General features: G+C 39.0%; 1 protein-coding gene across 1 annotated transcript; it reads right to left on the minus strand.

Moving 5' to 3' along the window:
• Window positions 1-4,404: 4,404 nt before the first annotated feature.
• On the minus strand, window positions 4,405-22,545 carry LOC148665488 (uncharacterized). The gene is made up of 3 exons (XM_088631600.1): window positions 21,922-22,545; window positions 14,623-15,066; window positions 4,405-6,880 (listed from the first exon to the last, which is right to left on the minus strand). Exons 1-3 carry the CDS (start codon window positions 22,307-22,309, stop codon window positions 5,289-5,291), a joined length of 2,424 nt encoding a protein of 807 aa, XP_088487726.1. The 5' UTR covers window positions 22,310-22,545; the 3' UTR covers window positions 4,405-5,288.
• Window positions 22,546-22,755: the final 210 nt, after the last annotated feature.

The raw sequence follows: 22,755 nt of genomic DNA on the forward strand, positions 1-22,755 counted from the left end.
AAGCCTGCCTATCATGATCAATGGTCATCTATTGGCGCCTATCTGTCTAGGGAGTGCCAGATGGACATCTGGACTGCATTACTAAGTGTCAGGAGTAAGTGACTCATATCTCACCTTGATCAACTAATCAGGGACTGGTAGGGCCGAGTAACCCACGTGGGACTCTGATGCCCATGGAACTTTCAGCCAATGAATGAGCTGAAGTTCCTCCAGGTAAAAACAGGCAACACAGAGAGCCTGGGAGATTCAGAGGGGGATTCTGTGAGAATTCTGTGGACTTTTCTAAAGGGAATTCAAAAGAGAAATCCAGGGCAGGACGGCCCAGGAGCAGAAGGCTCCCAAGGGCAGGACATTCTCACAGCGCGCCTCCTGACCATCCTGAGACTCAGCCCGGACAACCACGGAACGGCCAGTGTGCCAGAACTTTCCTTTGTTCTAAGAGTCTAGAGCGGAGGTTGCAAGAGAGTAACCAGAGGATCCACCCAAGGTTAGCACCAGCAGCAGGCCTCGTGAACAGGTCGGAACTGTGGACAGCTGAATCAGTATTCAGAACTAGCTCTTCATCAGGAACGAACCGGTCCTCTTCCTGACTTGCTGGGACCCACAGTCCAACACTAACTAGCCGGTCAGTGAGCATCTGCAGTGCACCGTCGCAAGCCGCACAGCACAGCCTGGCACCGAGCCAGAGAGCGCGGATTGGACAGCAACAGCCTGCAACTGTTTCTTTGTGCCCACAGGAGCTCTGAATCCCCAGAGATTGGATGAGTATTCAACTTCAATGCATTACAGCTCGAGAATTCAATTGTTATCCCAACCAGTTGATATCAATTTAATTCCTAAGAGTTATATACTTGTTTTGAGTATCTAATGTAGAAGTTATAACCAAGTTCATTTATGAAACAGTCTTAATGAATGATATACTGAACGTATGTCCTCTTGATATATGTAACTCTTTGTAACTGACTGAATATATACCTTTTGTATTCCGATAACCCTCTCGGTAAGATCTGTTAGTTTTACATGCATATTCTATGTATTAATAAATGTATCCTCGTGTATTAGTACCTGTGTGTGTGCGTTGTTTGAGTTATGTCGCATGGTTGGATTCTAAAGCCATCAAAAGAATCAATTTTGTGATTTACTGCTACAATTAATAATTGTCACAGTAAATGCCCAAACCCTACAGAACTGGTGCCTTCAGAGAGCCACTACCATTACATTTTGGCTATGGCAACATTACATTCTCTTCGGATCTCCTGGATTTTGAACTACCTTTCGACCACGATCTCGCCTGACGTTTTGGATTGTACGCCTGTTTTGATATCTACCTGGTCCTGCGTCTGCATACGATCTGCATACCTATTCGTGGGGGATTCCTTACAGATCCTTGTCTAAATTTATGCTATTCCAAAACCACATTTCTCTGCAGTGTAAAGTAAGCATCTAAGGCAGCTACAGTCTGTTCATATGTACCTTTTTCTCCACAGAGGTTGGCGAAAATCCACTGCACAGGATTACAGTGCAGTAAGGTAGCATGATTCACGGCATCTGGAGCTCCTATAGATCCACTGGCTATTTAAAAAAATCTGTACGCCTCCATCCATATCTTGTATTCCGTATTCAAATCCGGAGCTCAAGGTTCAGTGGAAGCAGTGGAGAAAGCTGGGCATGAGCAAGGTTCTTGGCGTGGCTGCCTTATCTTCCATGGCGCAGCTAAACCAACAGTCCGAAAATTCAAAAGTGTGGTTCCACCAGCAAGAGAACTAGAATCTGCAGTGTTCTGCTTGCTTTGAGTTCGTCAAGCACTCGTTTCTCGTCGCCATAAATGTTGTGTATCTTAATAAAGAACCATTCTCATATTCTTTTGACTGTTTTATTAACTACACAAATCACACCCTTATGCAATATTCCCACTTTCCACTCTCTCTTTCTGTTGTCTTATGATGTTTACTCATTATATTTCACAGAAGATGTTCATCATGAGACTCAATACATTCCTGTGTTTTCTTCGTGCGTGGACGAGTGAATATTTGAGATGCAAATGTCAAAAATCAAAATCCTCTGTTATTAATGTCGCTTTTTTTCATAGTTTCTTGAAACTTAAGGATTAAAATTAAGGTAAACATGCCAAAATACCAAAATACATCTGTACAGTGCTAACCTTATAATAGTAACTTAGTAATGCTTGTCAAGTTCTTGAACAAATCTGAATATAAAGAGGGTTAAGGACAATGTTTATATCAAAATCCCAGAAGTGCCTCTCTTGGTAGGTTTGATCCACCTACCTTTCAGTTAACACTCAAACATACTAACTGATTACGCCTTAGAGACTCATGCATGTGACAACCAGAATTGAATTTCATCTTCCTCAATGTGTATGAATTTTTGTGATTGTCCAAAATGTCACATTCAACACAACCAGACAGGAAGAAAGGCACCAGTGGGATTCAAACCCAGAACCTTCTGTTTAGTAGATGGGTGCTGTAACCAACTAAGCCAAGGCACCAGAAGAGCCTTCTCCTTATACAGCCCCTTGGACACACCGCTCTGAGATGAAAAAAAAATACCAGCACGATGCTCATGAGAGGAAAAAAAGTGAAAGCACTTGAACATGTCGGCGTAGTGGCAAATCTATGCCTTGTAAACAGAAGGTCACGGGTTTGACCTCAGTCAGGTTTACATAAGTATTACAATTATTTGCATCTCCCAAACAAAAACAAAAGACTCACACAAGCACTGTTAGCAAGTAGTAAACGCGCAATTCTGAATTTCAGGTTTACTTAAGTATTACAATTATAAGAAATGGAGTGTTAATCGCCAATTAAGTCTTCCTATGAATTTAGTTTTAATGTGCATTACAGAAACTAACTCCTGGAGAGGAACCAAAATGCAATCCCAGAAAAAACAGGCAACAGTGGACAAAAGCAAAACCACTGAAGCACATAAAGACTCTGAAATTGAAGAAGACGCATCTGAAACTGATGCAAACTAAATTGAGGATGATCTGGGATGATTGCAACTGTATAGCATTAGGGAGGATGATAGAAGAATAATTTGGATTATACCAGCAGTGTCTGGAGTAAAACTAGAAATGGAGCTAGACACAAGGTCAGCCCTTTTGAAACTTACACTGATGAGACTGTGCCGGCTCTTGGGAAATTAAAGGAAATGTAGCCTCCAATTGAAAAACACGTAAGCCAGACCTTTATTTGCTGGAAAAGAGGTGTCTGTATCGTCAGGTCATGAGCGGTTGAAAAAAAGTCCCCTCAATGGGAGCTCCATCAGGGCACTAAATCTAGGCTCTTCAAGTAACAAACCCACCAAAAAGAGAATTTCACAGTTATTGCCTGATGCAAAACATGAAAATAAGGAAGGCATTGCAATCTTGAAGGGAATTAACACAAAAGCTACAGTTAATGAGATGGATCGCGACACCCTGTACCATATGTTATTTGTCTTAAGGTGGAGTCACAATTACAACATTTAGAGGAAATGGGAATCTTGTCTAAATCTGAATGGAATGAGAAAATCCAACAGTCCCAGTTCTGAACTGAGGAAAGGCTGGTGATGTGCACATTTGTAGAGATTTTAAAGTTACTATAAACCCTGTACTCCTCAGTGTTCATTACCCTTTACCTTGTGTAGAAGGCAATTTTGTAACGTTAGCAGGAGGTGAGCATTTCTCCAAGACTGACTCGGCCCAGGGATATCTTCAAATGGAAACTGAAGAATCATCAAAGCAATGTTTGACAATTAATACTAGCAAAGGCCTGTTTCAATACAATCACCTAGTTTCTGGGGCTCAAGCTCTATGGCAGAGGGTGATGGAACAAGCCCTGCAGGGAACTCCAGGTACACAGCGTTATCTGGACGACATTATTGTGAAGGATGGAGAACATTTAAAAAAAAATAGATAGAACACTTACCAGGCTCAGAGACAAGACTAATATCTAAATATGCCAAGTGTGAATTTCCATAAAGAGAAATCTCACGTGATTAACAATGATGGCCTTCAAGAGGCACAGGAAGAAGTGAAAGTAGTGTTGAGAGCACCACAACTACAAAATGTTTCACAACTATGTTGTTTTATTAAACTCATTGGTTTGAAATCTGTTTTAGTAAACACTACTTTGATTAAAAAACTCTTTTATTTTTAGATTTTGAGAACCAAAGGGGGTACAGGCTGCAATAAAACTGCAGTATAGCAGATAAGAACCACTGATATAAAAATGTGTTCTGGCATTTGAATGTTTTTTTCTGGGACAGTGTACTCATGATATATATGATACAGAATTCCTTCATTTGAGAGTTGACCAAATGGGTGAATGACCTCAGCCATGCACTTATTAATTAAAAGGTGAATGTACGTGAAGTTTCAGAAGAATGCACTGCTGATACATCATGCATAAGCAGGTGTGTTTAATTGCATTACAAGGTTAGATGACACATATGTAGCTGATGAGTTCTCATTCTGCAACACAATCAAACTGAACTTTGACAAAGAAATGAAACGGGAAACTCACGTTTAAATATGAGAGTCCATTAAGAACATACAGTGAACCTCAAAAACTGCAATGTATTGATGTCTAGTTATAGGGATTTTCAACCTGAACTTGATGAAGATGAAGATGAAGAGCTTTCTGTGAAGCTAAAGCAACATTAAGAATCTAAAAAGAAAACCTCAATCAGAGCTGAACAGACAAGAAAAAGTGCAGCTGTGGAGCTCAGTCACTCCAGAGAACGTAAATTGTCTGAACTGGAAGAGCTACCATTCATCTGCCCCTGCCAAACGTAACACTACACAACAGGAGGAAAATAACAGGCTAAGAAATTCAACAGTAAAAACATACCCTGAATACATATACACCTGAGTTTGAACTTATTATGCTTGAAGCAGGGGTGAAATCCACATTTCTGTTGTGAAAGTACTCAGGTTTGAAGAGCGAAACTCATATTGATAATGTTTCTAAGCAAAAAGGTAAACAATGTTATATAAAAACATAGTTTCACTACCGTGAAAATAAATTTAATGGCTGGATATAGAGAATGTTGGAGCTTACATGCACAAGTGTATCACTTGTATTTTTTTAAATGTGTTGTTTATGATGATGTAAGTTTAACTTGAGGGTGTTGTAAATGTAAAACCCGTAAAGACACCCAATCTGTGACTTCTGCTATGAGGTTAAACACCTCAGATATTCATTTATTTCATGAATCTAGCCATGGTGCAATAGATTAGAAAAAAAACAAGTATTTGAAGTTTCAAATTCATAAATCATTGTACAACTCTAAACTTCTGTGTACCATCTTATCATGTGTTTCTCTCCTCTGTGAATAAGCTGGTGTGTTTTTAAACTGCGTTGCAGACTAAAACTTTTCCCACACTGACTGCAGCTGAATGGTTTCTCTCCTGTATGACTAAGCTGGTGGGTTTTTAAATGGTTTTTCTGAGTAAACTTTTTCCCACACTGACTGCAGCTGAATGGTTTCTCTCCTGTATGACTAAGCTGGTGGGTTTTTAAATGGTTTTTCTGAGTAAACGTTTTCCCACACCGACTGCAGCTGAATGGTTTCTCTCCTGTATGACTAAGCTGGTGGGTTTTTAAATGGTTTTTCTGAGTAAACTTTTTCCCACACTGACTGCAGTTAAATGGTTTCTCACCTGTGTGAATGAGTTGGTGTTTTTGTAAACTGCTTGCCCTATTAAAACTCTTCCCACAATGGCGGCAGGTGAATGGTTTCTCTCCTGTGTGAATTCGTAAGTGGGTTTTTAAATGACTTGCCCGATTAAATCTTTTCCCACACTGACTGCAGGTTAATGGTTTCTCACCAGTATGAGTGCGCTGGTGACTTTTTAATTTACTTGGTTGCCGAAAACATTGTTGTCGTTTGTGCTGAACAGACATTTTCACCACTTTATCTGAACAAGGTTTGGGATGAGTCTTCCTAAGTTTCTGGGCTTTAGTCTGCTGCACTGACAATCTCTGCATGTTTGCAGAAGAAGGGATCATTCTTATCAAGTCCTGTGGGCCTCCCTGTTGTTCCTCTCTTTCCTCTCGGTCCTGATCCCCCTCTGTGTGCTGTAACTCAGTGCTGTTCTCTTCGCCAGATATATCAGTCTGCTGCTCTGCAGGTTGAATCAGCTGGGACCCACTTTCCTGCTCCCTTAGACTGAAAACATTAAATTCCTTCTCTCCCTCTTCCCTGCACCCTTGTACAGAGACCAACTCTAGTTCTTTTATATGCTTTGCAATATTCTTAGTGTTCAGATTACACTTCTCTACAAAGTCCTTTGATACTAAGGGATTATCCGATTGTTTAAACCACTTCTGCAATGACAGTCTCTCCACCTTAACGGAACAAGGCCTTATTATCATCAAGCCCTGTTGGAGTTGTTGTTGTTCCTCCCTATAATGACTCTCCATTGTGTGCTGTGACTCAGTACTGTTCTCTTCACCAGGTATATCAGTCTGCTGCTCTGCAGGGTCAATCAACTGGGGCTCAACGTTCTGCTCTGTGAGATTAAACCCATCCAGGTCATTCAGCTCCTCCTCTTTGAGCCTCTGTATAGACAGAGATTCTAGAGCATTGAAATTTATTGTAATAGTATTATTGTCCAGAATATTAACTTTCCCTGTAAAATCATCAAATACTAAGAACCCAGCTGTCTCACTCTCAGGCTCTGTTTTAATCACAGGCACAGAGTCCAGATCCTCAACACTCTGTCTGCTCTCTGTGTGCTGCTCATTAGGTGTCTCTGTCCCTTCTGCAGTAGTGAGACCTGTATCCTGCATCAGACTGGAGCCCCACTCCTCCTTACTGTGCTGCTCTTCAAGAGGAGCACTTTCCCCAGCATCAGGGAGAGCACTGGCCTCTGAGCCTATAACACAGGACAAGATGACAAGACCTTTAGCATGAGCTTGGAGAAGTGATGAAAATGAAGTCATTCCAATACAAAAAAAAATCTTAAAATTTAAATATGAGATAGCAAAGACATTCTGTAGTATCTGCATATAAGTAAAGTTGTAAAAACTAAAATAATCATGAATTATGTAGTGTAATTACATAATTACATCATTTTCACACAAATTCATGTATACCTAGTCAGTGGTGAAAAAAATACAAGTAGTGTAAATACAAATTTAAAAAATGCAGAAAATTTCACAAATTGAACTCACACATCTGAGCTGCTCTTTGGGATCTGGTCACTTGTAATTATGCAGCATTACCATCAATATGACAAGTACGAAGAGGAAAGGCAAGGCAAGAATAGTTCAATTGTATCATTGTTTTTATTATACTTTAAACCAGTTACTTAAGTATTACAATTATGAGAAATGAGGTGTTAATCGGCAATTACATATTCCTATGAATTCAGTCTTAATGTGCATTAAAGAAACGAACTCCTGGAGAGGAACTAAAATAAACATAAAAAGATAGTTTTCTGTATTTTTTTCTTTGCCTGAAATATTTTATGGGTAAGCAGAAAAATTCACCTTAGCCATGTTATCTGCATACACAATAGTATCCCCTAATTCGATATGACACCGGCAAAACCTTCTGAAAAGACATTTAAAGAAAATGTGGTTGCCCTGTGGAATCATTTGAGCTGAAAGCCATTGATCATAGTGGAGAGATTTCCATTTCATAAATGAAACCAGTGAAAGACTGAAAGCATATCAGAATACTTCGCAGCGCTACATAGATCATCAGAACAGTGTCAGTTTGGCTCCGGGCTGTCAAATGCTTTGATGGACAGACTGGTGAGTGGGTTGCTCAGTGAAAACACACAGACTCAGCTGCTCACTGAGCACAATTTAACTCTGCGGCACGCTTTAAACATTGTGATTTTGATGGAAATGGCTACCAAAGATGCAAACGAATTGCATCAGAAAATAGTTGCATGTGTTACACATAAGATTTTTGTTAAAAAATACTGGAAAGGGCAGCCTTGTTTTCATGGTGGCAAATCCTCACATGACCCCACTGACTGGGGTCACATGTTGGTTTAGAGAAAAAGACTGTGGAAACTGCCACAAACGTGGCTACATTAAGAATGTGTAGAGCAGCGAAAATGAAATCCCAGAAAAACAGGCAACAGTGTTGGAAAAAAGCAAAACCACTAAAGCACATACTCTGAAATTGAACAAGGTGCATCACATACTGATACAAACTCAATTGGGGATGATCTGGGATGATTGCAACTGTATAGCATTAGGGAGGATGATAGGAGAATGATTTGGATAATACCAGAAGTGTCTGGAGTAAAACTAGAAATGGAGCTAGACACAACTTTCACTGGTGAGACTGTGCCGACTCTTGGGAAATTAAAGGAAATGTAGCCTCCAATGTAAAAACACGTAAGCCAGACCTTTATTTGCTGGAAAAGAGGTGTCTGTATTGTCAGGTCATGAGTGGTTGAAAAAAAGTCCCCTCGATGGGAGCTCCATCAGGGCACTAAATCTAGGCTCTTCCAGTAACAAACCCACCAAAAAGAGAATTTCACAGTTATTGCCTGATGCAAAACATGGAAATAAGGAAGGCATTGCAATCTTGAAGGGAATTAACACAAAAGCTACAGTTAATGAGATGGATCGCGACACCCTGTACCATATGTTATTTGTCTTAAGGTGGAGTCACAATTACAACATTTAGAGGAAATGGGAATCTTGTCTAAATCTGAATGGAATGAAATCCAACAGTCCCAGTTCTGAACTGAGGAAAGGTTGGTGATGTGCACATTTGTAAAGATTTTAAAGTTACTATAAACCCTGTACCTCTCAGTGTTCATTACCCTTTACCTTGTATAGAAGGCAATTTTGTAACGTTAGCAGGAGATGAGCATTTCTCCAAGACTGACTCGGCCTAGAGATATCTTCAAATGGAGACTGAAGAATCATCAAAGCAACGTTTGACAATTAATACTAGCAATACAATCACCTACAGATGCAACCATTCAAAGTGCGCGGTACAGACACGTACCGGAAGTAATTGGCTACGGCGTCGCGCATCGTGACGCAAGATGACGTGGGGTACCGCGGTACATGATTGGTTGACCGACAGGGGCACTCGTGGTCCGTTGGTCTGTCGTAGAAAGATTTACAGTAAACGTCTTTACTCTGCTCATTGTAGATATTGAATTTTACCACTGAAGGGAAATCTTATTAGCTGAGCATAAAAAGAATAGGAGCATACTGCAACGCGTGTGAAGGCCATAAACGATATTAATTTTGGAACATAAACATACAATATATGGCTGGTCTCGGTACTTTAAAGAAAACATACACGAAACATGGTTTCATTATGACCAGTATCGGTCTTGAGATATTTTTAACTTGATTTACAGTATTTGAGAGGAATGTCTTGACACTGATACTACGTAATTACTGCTCACGTATATGTTTCTAGGTTTATATTATGCATTTCATACGGTCAAATTACTTTTGAGCAACTGATAAGAAGCACGAAACGGTATGCCCAGGGCGTTTTAGTTTTCGTTTTGTTTTAATGCAGTGCAGTGGATTGATTAGAGATATCAAGTACATACAAGTCATTTTTTAAATGTTGTAGTTCGTCTTGTAAAAATGTTACAAGTACATCATCTGTCAACAATTACACAGGTTCTGTTTTCATATTGCGGATTTTGGTTACGTAATATTATTTTCTAATTTCACGTTGTGAATATCTGATTTGGGCAAACAGAGCCGCAAAGAACTACATTATGGGTTGTTGTTTTTTTTTGCAGTTTTATCTAGAACAAGCAATGCTTAAACCTTTGTCTGATTCTTGTGAAACTATCCACACGAGAGTTACCTAGGAGTTGACTTCAGTGATGTCACTGATGGGATGTTTCTAAAAATCCATCCACTGTAAAACGTCTTCTCCACTTGTCCTGCATATGTATTCGCTAATGAAGCTGTGTGTTCTGAGCCTGGATCTCTACATTTCTGTATGAACCAGCTTAGAGGGCTAAAGACAGCTTGTGTTTAAATTGAGTGAAAGGTAATTTATGCTTCTAAAGTCATGGTCAGCATTTATTATTGTACTGTGCTGTAAAATTCTTCTGTGCCTAATTACATTATTTTATAGCTTTATCAAATCTGTACATTGTCTGTCGATAATGTTTCTGTAGTGCTTTTTTAGCCCTCAGCATGTGACTGTGCCGGTGGCGCTGTGGGTTAGGTGCCTGACTTCCACGTCACACGGTCTGTGATCAAATCCCATGGAACTATGACTTTATTTTTTAACAAACATTTCTTTGAAAAAATGAAACGTTTCCCTTGGTCAAAGATTAAATAAAACCTCACTCGCACCAAACAAATTTATATTTCTAAATATCACAACATGATCGAATTTAAGTCTTTTTAATAACAATGAATAGTCACCTATGCGTTACAAAATAAACATTTATATTGATTTGAATCGCGTTTTGATTTAAATCGTAAACGCATGTTTAAATATATGTGTTTAAAGGCGATATACTGTATAAAAGCGCTGATTCTTATGGAATGTGTTCCGCCCGGGATTAAAAAAATTCTTATTTTTTTTAAATCGCGTATCTAAGGAAAATTGCAGTATAACTTTATTCATGCACATCATTATACAGTATCTCATTTTGTATTTCTATAAAAAAAATTGTTTGCCCAGCCACTATTGTTGTTATTGTTTTTATCCTGTAAAGCGCTTTGAGGAGCACAGCTTTCTCACCACTTAGATTACTTTTTGACACCATCCTTACACAAAGCAGAAACTGATTGTATTTTCCGATGACATACAAGTGCAAAGATTACAGATTTTAATCGTCTTTTTTCTGAACCAGGGAAAATCTGATCATGTTTCTCTATAACAATAATAAAAAACTTTATTTTACATATCACCTTTAAAAGTGGCATCTCAAAACAATACAGTAGATGTAAACCACAGATTACAAAGTAAATACCCAGACAAACGCAAACGCGTTTTTAATAAAATGCTTTCATTCATTCAACAGAGAGAGAGCGTAAAACCTGGGTGTAACAGCTGTTCCTTTTTCTGATCACTCGCTCTCTGGATAAACGTCTCGCCTGTCCAGTTCTATCAATTTATTTTAGTCAAAATTTTATATATCACCTTTAAAAGTGGAATCTCAAAGCAAAGTAAATACCCAACACTGATTGTACCCATCTGTCATGCTAATAAAACACCGTGAATTGAATTGAGGGAGAGAGGGGGGGAGGGCGAGCGAGATAACCAGGACGCAAGGCAAATAAGATACACTCCACAGGCATTCACAACAGCAACATATGAAACGTTTGCACATATAGTTAGGTTATTACTTGGTTTTCAAAGTGCAATGAAATACAATATTGTTGTTGTTGCTGTTCTTGTTGTTTTTATCCTGTAAAGTGTTTTGAGAAGCAACCTCTAAAGGCGATATATACTGTAAAAGCGCTGATTCTTATGGAATGTGTTCCGCCGGGGATTCAAAATTTTTTTTATTTGTTTTTTAATCGCGTATCTAAGGAAATCTCAGTATAACTTTGTTCATGAACAAACAGTGGCATGTTACATTATTATTAGTTTTTTTGTTAACAAGGCTCACCAGCTAATGTGAATCGAAACCTGTCTTTCTAGCTTTTAAAGTCGTGCGATGTGTAAGCCACAATTCAAATAGAGAAAAAAGAGCTGACTGACAAGATTTAAGATGTGGCTGTCAATGTTGGATTAAAAAAAACACATTGCCCGACGTTTGTTGCATTGCTTGAAAAATAACTTTATTTCGAGAGACTGGATGAGTAATTCAAGTGTTTTTTTTAACTTCCTGAAAAACAACTAATAATTTAACTATATGTGCAAACATTTTATATGTCGCAGTTGTGAATGTGGAAATGTGCTGGCTGGACAGGAGGCTCTACTGTACACAGAGAGGGGCGGGAGGAGGGGACAAGCCGATACATACTCTTAGAGTTTGATTAATAGGGAATATAATACAAAAATATAGTACTAAAAATAAGATACACTCTACAGACATTCACAACGGCGACTGTCAGAAGATAGGACACAGCGGCTCAGGCTCCCGCTGAATGGAAAAGGGGCACTTTAATGTTCTGTATGGCTAATACTAAAGCCAATACTAATATTCAATACTTTAATATTCTTTTCTGTATGTTTAACAATAGTGGGTACTGGCCTAATTCGTCCCTGCTCCCGTTGTTAGGTGTTAATGTGTTGTTAAGTGTGAATTTGTACCTGTTTCCCTGAGGTCTGGCTTTTTTTCTGGAAAACCATAACTCTGGTCTTGTCCAGATTGACTGTTGGCGCCCAGGTCTGACAGTGCTGCTCCAGCAGTGCCAGGTTCTGGCGCAGCCTTTGTTCTGTGGGCGACAGCGGGACCAGGTCGTCTGCAAAGAGCAGGAACTCAATTTCCATAATTAATGCAGATCAGTAAATCAAGGGACAAAACAACTATTGCGCCCGGGTCCTCAATGGGCTTTGACGTGCTAATGCGTTGGTTTAACAGTCCGGGTGTGGCAAGCCTCTAATGTTTAACCTTTAACTGTTTTTCCATCTACTGTATTGCTTTGAGATGCCACTTTTAAAGGTGATATGTAAAATAAAGTTTTTTATTATTGTTATAGAGAAACATGATCAGATTTTCCCTGGTTCAGAAAAAAAGATCTAAAGTGCTACACCTAACTTTCTTAATTCGATGTATTTAAAGCAGTGAACTACTGTAGGTGTAACATAACATTCAGAAATACAATCGAGAATAGTTTTGTGGTGTTTGTTTAGATAAAACATTCCTAAAACGTATAACGTAACAAAATTAAAGACGATTAAAATCTGTAATCTTTCCACTTGTACTGTATGTCATCAGAAAGTTTCTGCTTTGTGTAAGGATGGTATCAAAAAGTAATCTTAAGTGGTGAGAAAGCTGTGCTCAATGTATTTAAGGGACTTAAAAGTAAAAGGAGATGCTTCATATCGCTTGACTAATTTTAAAAACTAAGTTATAAATGCAGACGCTCCCTCGGTGCCGTGCCGGGTGTAAATATCAAAATATACATTCGTCCTGGGCAGAGACCGAAGAGCGCCCGGCTGGGGTGCGCGGGGAAGAGCAGGACAGGAGTGAAAGGCAGGGTTTAGGAAGGCGTACAGTCTGGGCAGGTATAGATTACACTTTTCTAAAAATAATTTGAAAAATAAAAACGATTACAACCTAATCCTTCCACGTTTGATCCCAAAATCCCAAGAAATATAAATCTAAACGGGTAGAAAGCTATGCTGAAAGTTTATTAAGATACTTAGAAGACAAAGATACTGTATCAATTTATGTTGCATTAGCCTGATTATGATAAAAAAACACATATAATTAAACACGCGTTTGCGATTTAAATCAAAACACGATTTAAATCAATATAAATGTTTATATTGTAACGCATACTGTCCAGCCTCCATTTCTCTATAAAAATTTACTCTATTACACACACACACAATAGAAGCAGGAAGCAGAAGCAGGGACCGTTGTCAGAAGGGAAGAAGTTAACTATTCATTGTTATCAAAAATGACTTAGAATCGATCATGTTGTGATATTTTGAAATATAAAAGTCAATTGATTGTCCATAATATTGCTATTCTATTTTTTCAAAGAAATGTTTGTTAAAAGAAAAGTCCAGCACCAGCTGGATTTGAACACACAATCCATGAGTTGGTAATCGGGCACGTAGACCAGTAAGCTACAAGGGAAGGCGCATGAAGAGAAAGGCGAAACAGCCCTACACAGCCCTGTCGCAGTACACGAATATAATCATATCGTTCTTAAATTCTTTAGATACGCGATTCCATATTATATTAGCAGAAAAGCTTAAAACTACCACTTTTTCACACGCTATTTCACATGCTAGTTAAATACTTCGATGCTTAAAATCGTTAGAGAGAAATGGAATACCGGTGTGTACTTTTCCTTTAAAGTACCGATTCCTGGAATCTGACTGGCTGACACCATTCTGAAGTGGTTCCATAAAATCTGGTATATGGAAAAGAAAGCGTTGATAACAAAGTATGGCTTGGACAGATTCCAAGTGCTTGTACAAATGTGCTTAAGAAATTATACTTTGAGTATACAGCTTGTCCAATGTCACTCATTATTAATACTATTATTAATATCTTCGGTAAAGGCTTTGATGCATAAATATTTCTGATAAAGGTAGGTTGTGTACTTTTGTCCAACTGAGCAATCTTGCTTTCATAAAATATACCAACATGACTGATGATTAACATGCTGTAATACACAGTTCAAAATTAAAAGCTCAAATGCTGTACATGAGAGGTTAAGCTCCCCCTGGCGGTTTTACAAGGTGACGCCGGATAGTTTCCGGCATGACGTCAAATGACGCGATTAACTGCGTGATACTGCGTGATACTGCATGATAACACGTGATAACGCGACACGCCCACTGGTGTATGCCGCGAAATACCCCACCCATTTTGAATGGCTGCATCTGTAGTTTCTAGGGCTCAAGCTGTATAGCAGAGGGTGATGGAACAAGCCATGCAGGGAACTACAGGTACACAGTGTTATCTGGACGACATTATTGTGAAAGATGGAGAACATTTTTTTAAAAATTAGAAAGAACACTTACCAGGCTCAGAGACAAGACTAAGATCTAAAAATGTCTGCTGCTCTGCGGGATCAATTAGCTGGATCACCATGTACTGCTCTGTAAGATTAAACCCATCCAGTTCATCCAGCTCCTCCTCTTTGATCCTCTGTACAGACACAGATTCTAGAGCATTGTAATTTATTGTAATAGTATTATTGTCCAGAATATTAACCTTCCTTGTAAAATCCTCACATCCTAATAACCCAGTTGTCTCACTCTCCGGCTCTGTCTTCATCATGGGCACAGAGTCCAGATCCTTGACAGTCTGTCTGCTCTCTGTGTGCTGCTCCCTGAGTGTCTCTTTCCCTTCTGCAGCAGGGAGCTCTGTCTCCTGCATCAGACTGGAGCCCCACTCCTCCTCTCTGTGTTGCTGTTCAAGAGGAGCCCTTTCCCCAGCATCAGGAAGAGCACGGGCCACTGAGCCTGAAAACACAGGAGAAGACGACAAGACCTTTAGCATGAGCTTAGAAAAAATGTAAAAATGTAAATAATGCAGGAAATTTCAAGAACTCAACTCTAATAGCTCAACTCTAGTAGCACACATCTGAGCTGCTCTTTGGGATTTGGTCACTTGTTATCATGCAGCATCACCATATTTGACAAGTACGAAGAGGAAAGGCAAGGCGAGTTAAGTTATATCACTGTTTTTATTATACTTTAAACCAGTAATTCTCAAAGTGTGGTCCGCGGGCTCACCTAATCATTTTTCTTAAAACTGTTTAAGTCAGAGGAAAGAATATTGTAGTGTCCGCTATGAAGGGGCTAGGGGCACTGTTAAGAACTGCAAGCTGTAAAAAGTGGGAGCAGGGACTTGTGTGTTGAGTCTAGGTATTGGGGTTTCAGCAGTCTTTAAGGAGACTGTGTGTCATTAGTGGGGCGCGCACCAGCCTAGTCGAAGGCTTGGCTGGCTTGAGGGTCTGCCAAAAGGCAGTTTCAACTCATTCTCCTTGGCTGTACCCTTCAGTTGCCTTTGTGTTTTAATGAAGCTTGAGTTATGACAGACCACCTCTCCTTCACTCTCCCCATCAGCACCTATCGCTTCAGTGTTTTAGTTTTATGCACCTAGAATGAAATTATGTCAGTTTGGTGGCGATGTCCTTGCCGCTGTGCAGCAGTCTATTGTCTTTAGTGATGCACAGGTCATCTTTTTTTTACCCAAACCCCCACCAAACTGATCTTAAATCTTTTTTTTAACCCGAGTCAACCTCGGTTGATGTGGTGGTGTTCTGATTATATGTGATTTTGGATATACAGGCTTTGTCAGGAGCCTAATTACAATGTAAAACGTGAGTCTACTGTAATAATATCACTACTACAGATGCAGCCATTCAAAGTGCACGGTACAGACACGTACCGGAGGTAATTGGCTACAGCGTCGCGCATCGTGACGCAAGATGACACGGGGTACCGCTGTACGTGATTGGTTGACCGACAGGGGCACTCGTGGTCCGTTGGTCTGTCGTAGAAAGACTTACAGTAAACGTCTTTTCTGTGCCCGTTGTAGATATTGAATTTTACCACTGAAGGGAAATCTTAGTAGCTGAGCATAAAAAGAATAGGAGCATACTGTAACGCGTGTGAAGGCCATAAACGATATTAATTTTGGAACATAAACATACAGTATATAGCTGGTCTTGGTACTTTAAAGAAAAAATACACACCAGTATTCCATTTCTCCCTAAACATTTTAAGCATCAAAATCTTACCGGAGTCAACAAGCATATTTTTAGAATTTGATTAAAAGGGAATATAATATGGAATCGCGTATCTAAAGAATTTAAGAACGATATGATTATATTAGTGTACTGCGACAGGGCTGTGTAGGGCTGTTTCTCCTCACTCTTCATGCGACTTCCCTTGTAGCCTACTGGTCTACGTGCCCAATTATCAACTCATGGGTTGTGTGTTCAAATCCAGCTGGTGCTGGACTTCTCTTTTAACAAACATTTCTTCGAAAAAATAGAATAGCGATATTATGGACAATCAATTGACTTTTATATTTCGAAATATCACAACATGATCAGCATAGCTTTCTACCCATTTAGATTTATATTTCTTGGGATTTTGGGATCAAACGTGGAAGGATTAGACTGTAATCGGTTTTATTCGGTGTATATTTTGATATTTACACCCGGCGCAGCACCGAGGGAGCGTCTGCATTTATAACTTAGTTTTTAAAATTAGTCAAGCAATATGAAGCATCTCCTTTTACTTTTAAGTCCCTTAAATACATTGAGCACAGCTTTCTCACCACTTAAGATTACTTTTTGATATCATCCTTACACAAAGCAGAAACTTTCCGATGATATACAGTACAAGTGGAAAGATTACAGATTTTAATCGTCTTTAATTTTGTTACATTATACGTTTTAGGAACGTTTCATCTAAACAAACACCACAAAACTATTCTCGATTGTATTTCTGAAAGTTATGTTACACCTACATTAGTTCACTGCTTTAAATACATCGAATTAAGAAAGTTAGGTGTAGCACTTTAGATCTTTTTTTCTGAACCAGGGAAAATCTGATCATGTTTCTCTACAACAATAATAAAAAACTTTATTTTACATATCACCTTTAAAAGTGGCATCTCAAAGCAATACAGTAGATCGAAAAACAGTTAAAAGGGACCAAAGTAAATACCAGACAAACGCAAACGCGTTTTTAATAAAATGCTTTTATTCATTCAGCAGAGAGTGAGAGGGACATCCAGCAGAGAGAGACACACACACCGGTTTTCATTGACAAAAAGTAATTGTTTTTTTTACATGCAGTTCAGTGTGCAATTAACCCTTGTATGTGCTGTCCGCGCTCAAAATACAATTTAAAAAAAGTCAAAAACCGCGCTCAATATGCAATTTAAAGCTTTCTGGCAAGAGGAGACACCCAAATCAATGTAACATGCCACAGTTTGTGCATGAACAGGGTTATACTGCCTATTCCCTTTGATACCCAAGTAAAAAAAAAAAATATATGTTTTGAATCCCAGGCGGAACCGGGCATCCATATGAATCAAGTAACAGGTTTATTCCATGCTGAAAAAAAGAAGAAAGAAAAAACACATTCCATAAGAATTGACTGAGCTCCGCTCTGTACCATGCAATGATCCCCCCGAAGTCTCTGCCCCGGGTTATTTGGTATTTTAGACAGAGGGTAAAAAACTCTCTCTCTGGCTTGACCTCCCTCTCCCTGGGTATTGTCTGTTTTTTTGTTAACAAGGCTCGCCAGCTAATGTGAATTGAAACCTGTCTTTCTAGCTTTTAAAGTCGTGCGATGTGTAAGCCACAATTCAAATAGAGAAAAAAGAGCTGACTGACAAGATTTAAGATGTGGCTGTCAATGTTGGATTAAAAAAAACACATTGTATGGAGTGTTGAGGTATTGGTTTTGTGTAATGCTTTATGTTGAAAATTGAGGTGGATTTTGTTTATGATAAAGAGGATAAACTGGGATGGGAGGAGGGTTTGGTTTTGCATAAGGGGCGGGATTATGATAACTGCATGAATTTGAGAGAGTTTAATGGTTTTATATTTTTGATTTTGTATTGTGGTTGTTATCTATGTTTTTGGTTGGTATTATGTTTGTATGGTTGTTTTTGTTGGTTGGTCGTTATTATGGTTATTATGTTTATTGTGTCATTTTTGATTATTGGATGTAATAATCAAAAGAGAGAGAGGGAGCGCCTTCTTTTTACTTTTGTAGCCAAAGGGCATTGCAGATCCAATTCCCTTCCCCCTCTACGGAAAGACAGACACATATTTTCACAGTTAAGAAGCTGCTCTGGAAAGATTAGATTTAGAAGCCCGTGGAAAGATTAGATTGTAATCGTTTTTATTTTTTAAATACATTTTAGAAAAGTGTAATCTATGCTAAAAAACTGTACACCACCTGCTATAAAGATACATATTGTAATACTTTCAGGTTCGGATAGGACGGACACAAGAACTCAGACTTGCAAAGTTAAAGCAAGTTAAAGTTAAAGCACCTTGAATTGAATTGAACTGAGAGAGAGAGCACAGCCAGGACAGACAGGCAAATGACATACACTCCACAGACATTCACAACAGTGACATATCATAAAACGTTTGCACATATAGTTAAATTATAAGTTGTTTTTCAGGAAGTTAAAAAAAAACACTTGAATTACTTATCCAGTCTCTCGAAATAAAGTTATTTTTCAAGCAATGCAACAAACGTCTGACAATGTGTTTTTTTTAATCCAACATTGACAGCCACATCTTAAATCTTGCCAGTCAGCTCTTTTTTCTCTATTTGAATTGTGGCTTACACTTCGCACGACTTTAAAAGCTAGAAAGACAGGTTTCGATTCACATTAGCTGGCGAGCCTTGTTAACAAAAAAACTAATAATAATGTAACATGCCACTGTTTGTTCATGAACATAGTTATACTGAGATTTCCTTAGATACGCGATTAAAAAAAAAAATTGAATCCCCGGCGGAACACATTCCATAAGAATCAGCGCTTTTACAGTATATATCGCCTTTAAAGGTGGCTTCTCAAAACGCTTTACAGGATAAAAACAACAAGAACAGCAACAACAACAATATTGTATTTCATTGCACTTTGAAAACCAAGTAATAACTTAACTATATGTGCAAACATTTCATATGTTGCTGTTGTGAATGCCTGTGGAGTGTATCTTATTTGCCTTGCGTCCTGGTTATCTCGCTCGCCCTCCCCCCCCCCCCCTCCACTTGTACTGTATGTCATCAGAAAGTTTCTGCTTTGTGTAAGGATGGTATCAAAAAGCAATCTTAAGAGGTGAGAAAGCTGTGCTCAATGTATTTAAGGGACTTAAAAGTAAAAGGAGATGCTTCATATTGCTTGACTAATTTTAAAAACTAAGTTATAAATGCAGACGCTCCCTCGGTGCCGCGCGGGGTGTAAATATCAAAATATACATTCATCCTGAGCAGAGGCCGAAGAGCGCCCAGCTGGGGTGCGCGGGGAAGAGCAGGACAGGAGTGAAAGGCGAGGTTTAGGAAGGCGTACAGTCTGGGCAGGTATAGATTACACTTTTCTAAAACGTATTTGAAAAATTAAAATGATTACAATCTAATCCTTCCACGTTTGATCCCAAAATCCCAAGAAATATAAATCTAAACTGGTAGAAAGCTATGCTGAAAGTTTATTAAGATACTTAGAAGACAAAGATACTGTATCAATTTATGTTGCATTAGCCTGATTATGATAAAAAAACACATATAATTAAACACACGTTTGCAATTTAAATCAAAACACGATTTAAATCAATATAAATGTTTATATTGTAACGCATACTGTCCAGCCTCCATTTCTCTATAAAAATTTACTCTATTACACACACACACACAATAGAAGCAGGAAGCAGAAGCAGGGACCGTTGTCAGAAGGGAAGAAGGTGACTATTCATTGTTATCAAAAATGACTTGGAATCGATCATGTTGTGATATTTTGAAATATAAAAGTCAATTGATTGTCCATAATATTGCTATTCTATTTTTTCAAAGAAATGTTTGTTAAAAGAAAAGTCCAGCACCAGCTGGATTTGAACACACAATCCATGAGTTGGTAATCAGGCACATAGACCAGTAGGCTACAAGGGAAGTCGCATGAAGAGAGAGGCGAAACAGCCCTATACAGCCCTGTCGCAGTACACGAATATGAATATAGTCATATCGTTCTTAAATTCTTTAGATACGCGATTCCATATTATATTAGCAGAAAAGTTTAAAACTACCACTTTTTCACACGCTATTTCACATGCTAGTTAAATACTTCGATGCTTAAAATCGTTAGGGAGAAATGGAATACCGGTGTGTATTTTTCCTTTAAAGTACCGATTCCTGGAATCTGACTGGCTGACACCCTTCTGAAGTGGTTCCATAAAATCTGGTATACGGAAAAGAAAGCGTTGATAAAAAAGCCTGGATTCTCATGTATCTCATACAAGTATCTTTTAATACAGTCTTTGCTGTGCTCTTGAGGATCCTTGTGATATTTTGAGCTCTAGTTGAATGATAAGTGTCGCATTTTAAATCATCTTCGTAGTTAGAAACTATGAAATGCCCTGTTAAAAGCAAGGGAGTTTTTATGCCCATTGAAGTAAAACAAAATGCCTGACAAAGTATGGCCTGGACAGATTCCAAGTGCTTGTACAAATGTGCTAAAGAAATTATACTTTGAGTATACAGCTTGTCCAAAGTCATTCATTATTAATACTATTAGTAATATCTTCAGTAAAGGCTTTGATGCATAAATATTTCTGATAAAGGTAGGTTGTGCACTTTTGTCCAACTGAGCAATCTTGCTTTCATAAAATATACCAACATTTTAATGACTGATGATTAACATGCTGTAATACACAGTTCAAAATTAAAAGCTCAAATGCTGTACATGAGAGGTTAAGCTCCCCCTGGCGGTTTTACAAGGTGACTCCGGATAGTTTCCGGCATGACGTCAAATGACGCGATTAACCGCGTGATACCGCGACACGCCCACCGGGGTATGCTGCGAAATACCCCACCCATTTTGAATGGCTGCATCTGTACATACAATTAACACTGCAGTGACAGTGAGGGTTTACTACAGACACACTGACTGGACACTACAGTACATTAACACTGCATTGAAAGAGAGGGGTTAATACAGACACACTGACTGGACACTCCAGTACATTAACACTGCACTGAGAGAGAGAGCGTAATACAGACACACTGACTGGACACCACAGTACATTAACACTGCACTTAGAGAGAGAGCGTAATACAGACACACTGACTTGACACTCCAGGACATGAACACTGCACTGAAAGAGAGAGCGTAATACAGACACACTGACTGGACACTCCAGTACATTAACACTACACTGAGAGAGAGGGGTTAATATAGACACACTGACTGACTGGACACTACAGGACATTAACACTGCACTGAGAGAGAGGGGTTAATACAGACACAGTAACTGAACACTACAGTACATTTACCCTGCACTGAGAGAGAGGGGTTAATACAGACACAGTAACTGAACACTACAGTACATTTACCCTGCACTGAGAGAGAGGGGTTAATACAGACGCATGATCATTGCTATACATATACAAATCTAAACCAATACAACGTAAATGCAAACTGAATAGTTTTTTTCCTAATGACATACCTGTAGGATTATACAATAATCCAGGGAAACAACTAGTATGTCTGAACGAAGTATTATAATCGCCATAATCAGACAACAACAGTTCAGACACTAACTTCCTACAAGTCACCCCACTGACCTGACAGCTCCAGTTTCGCGTACATTTCTTCCTTTATTCCTGCGGTGACTTCACAGGGAAGCATGTGTCCAACACGATCTGTCTGTCCCCGATCTCCTCCTGCTCCCGACTCCTTCTCGCACTGCTGCAATCTCCGCTTCAGGCTCTCGTTCTCCTTCTTCAGCTGCGCCATTTCACTCCCGACACTGTCCTCCACCCACTGTGTGATTTTAAACACGGCCCGCCTCACCAGAGTCTGTGAGACGCTGCGGAGTTTGTCTTGAAACTTGTCCTCGGAGTCAGACATCCTGTTTCTGAAAACTTCTGACACATCATACACGATCGATTTGAGTAACATATCTATGAAAGAGTGAATCTCGGTTTGTAGATTCAACAAACACGTCGCCATCCTTCTGCAGAGTCAATCATAAACAAAGGCTGACTTAAACTCAAGAACTTTATTTTTATTCTTCACAGATTCTGTAAGAATAAAAATATTTGATTCTGTCAAATATGAACACAACCGACAAGACATAGCATATTCAGACCCTGAAACGGTACTTAAAAAGCAGAATAACTTTCCTCTTTATTATTTAGCTAAAGCAAGCGTTTCAATCAACGCCAAGTGGATGACATATCGTCAGAGCCGCTGCAGCGGTTTAAAAAAAACGAGCGGGAATGGTAAACAAGAGTTTCTGCAGCCGGATATAAACCTGACGGCACCTTCTAGCGCCACCTATTGAGGAGGAGTGAATTATATGCTAAGTTAACGATGCTCGTATCGATTTAGTGCAACTGATAATATATTTCCACGTTTTACTTGCAGGATACTATAATGTACATTATTATCGATGT

The sequence above is a fragment of the Lepisosteus platostomus genome, chromosome 5 (genome assembly GCF_059453375.1).
Source record: "Lepisosteus platostomus isolate fLepPlt1 chromosome 5, fLepPlt1.hap1, whole genome shotgun sequence".
Classification (NCBI taxonomy): Eukaryota; Metazoa; Chordata; class Actinopteri; order Semionotiformes; family Lepisosteidae; genus Lepisosteus; species Lepisosteus platostomus.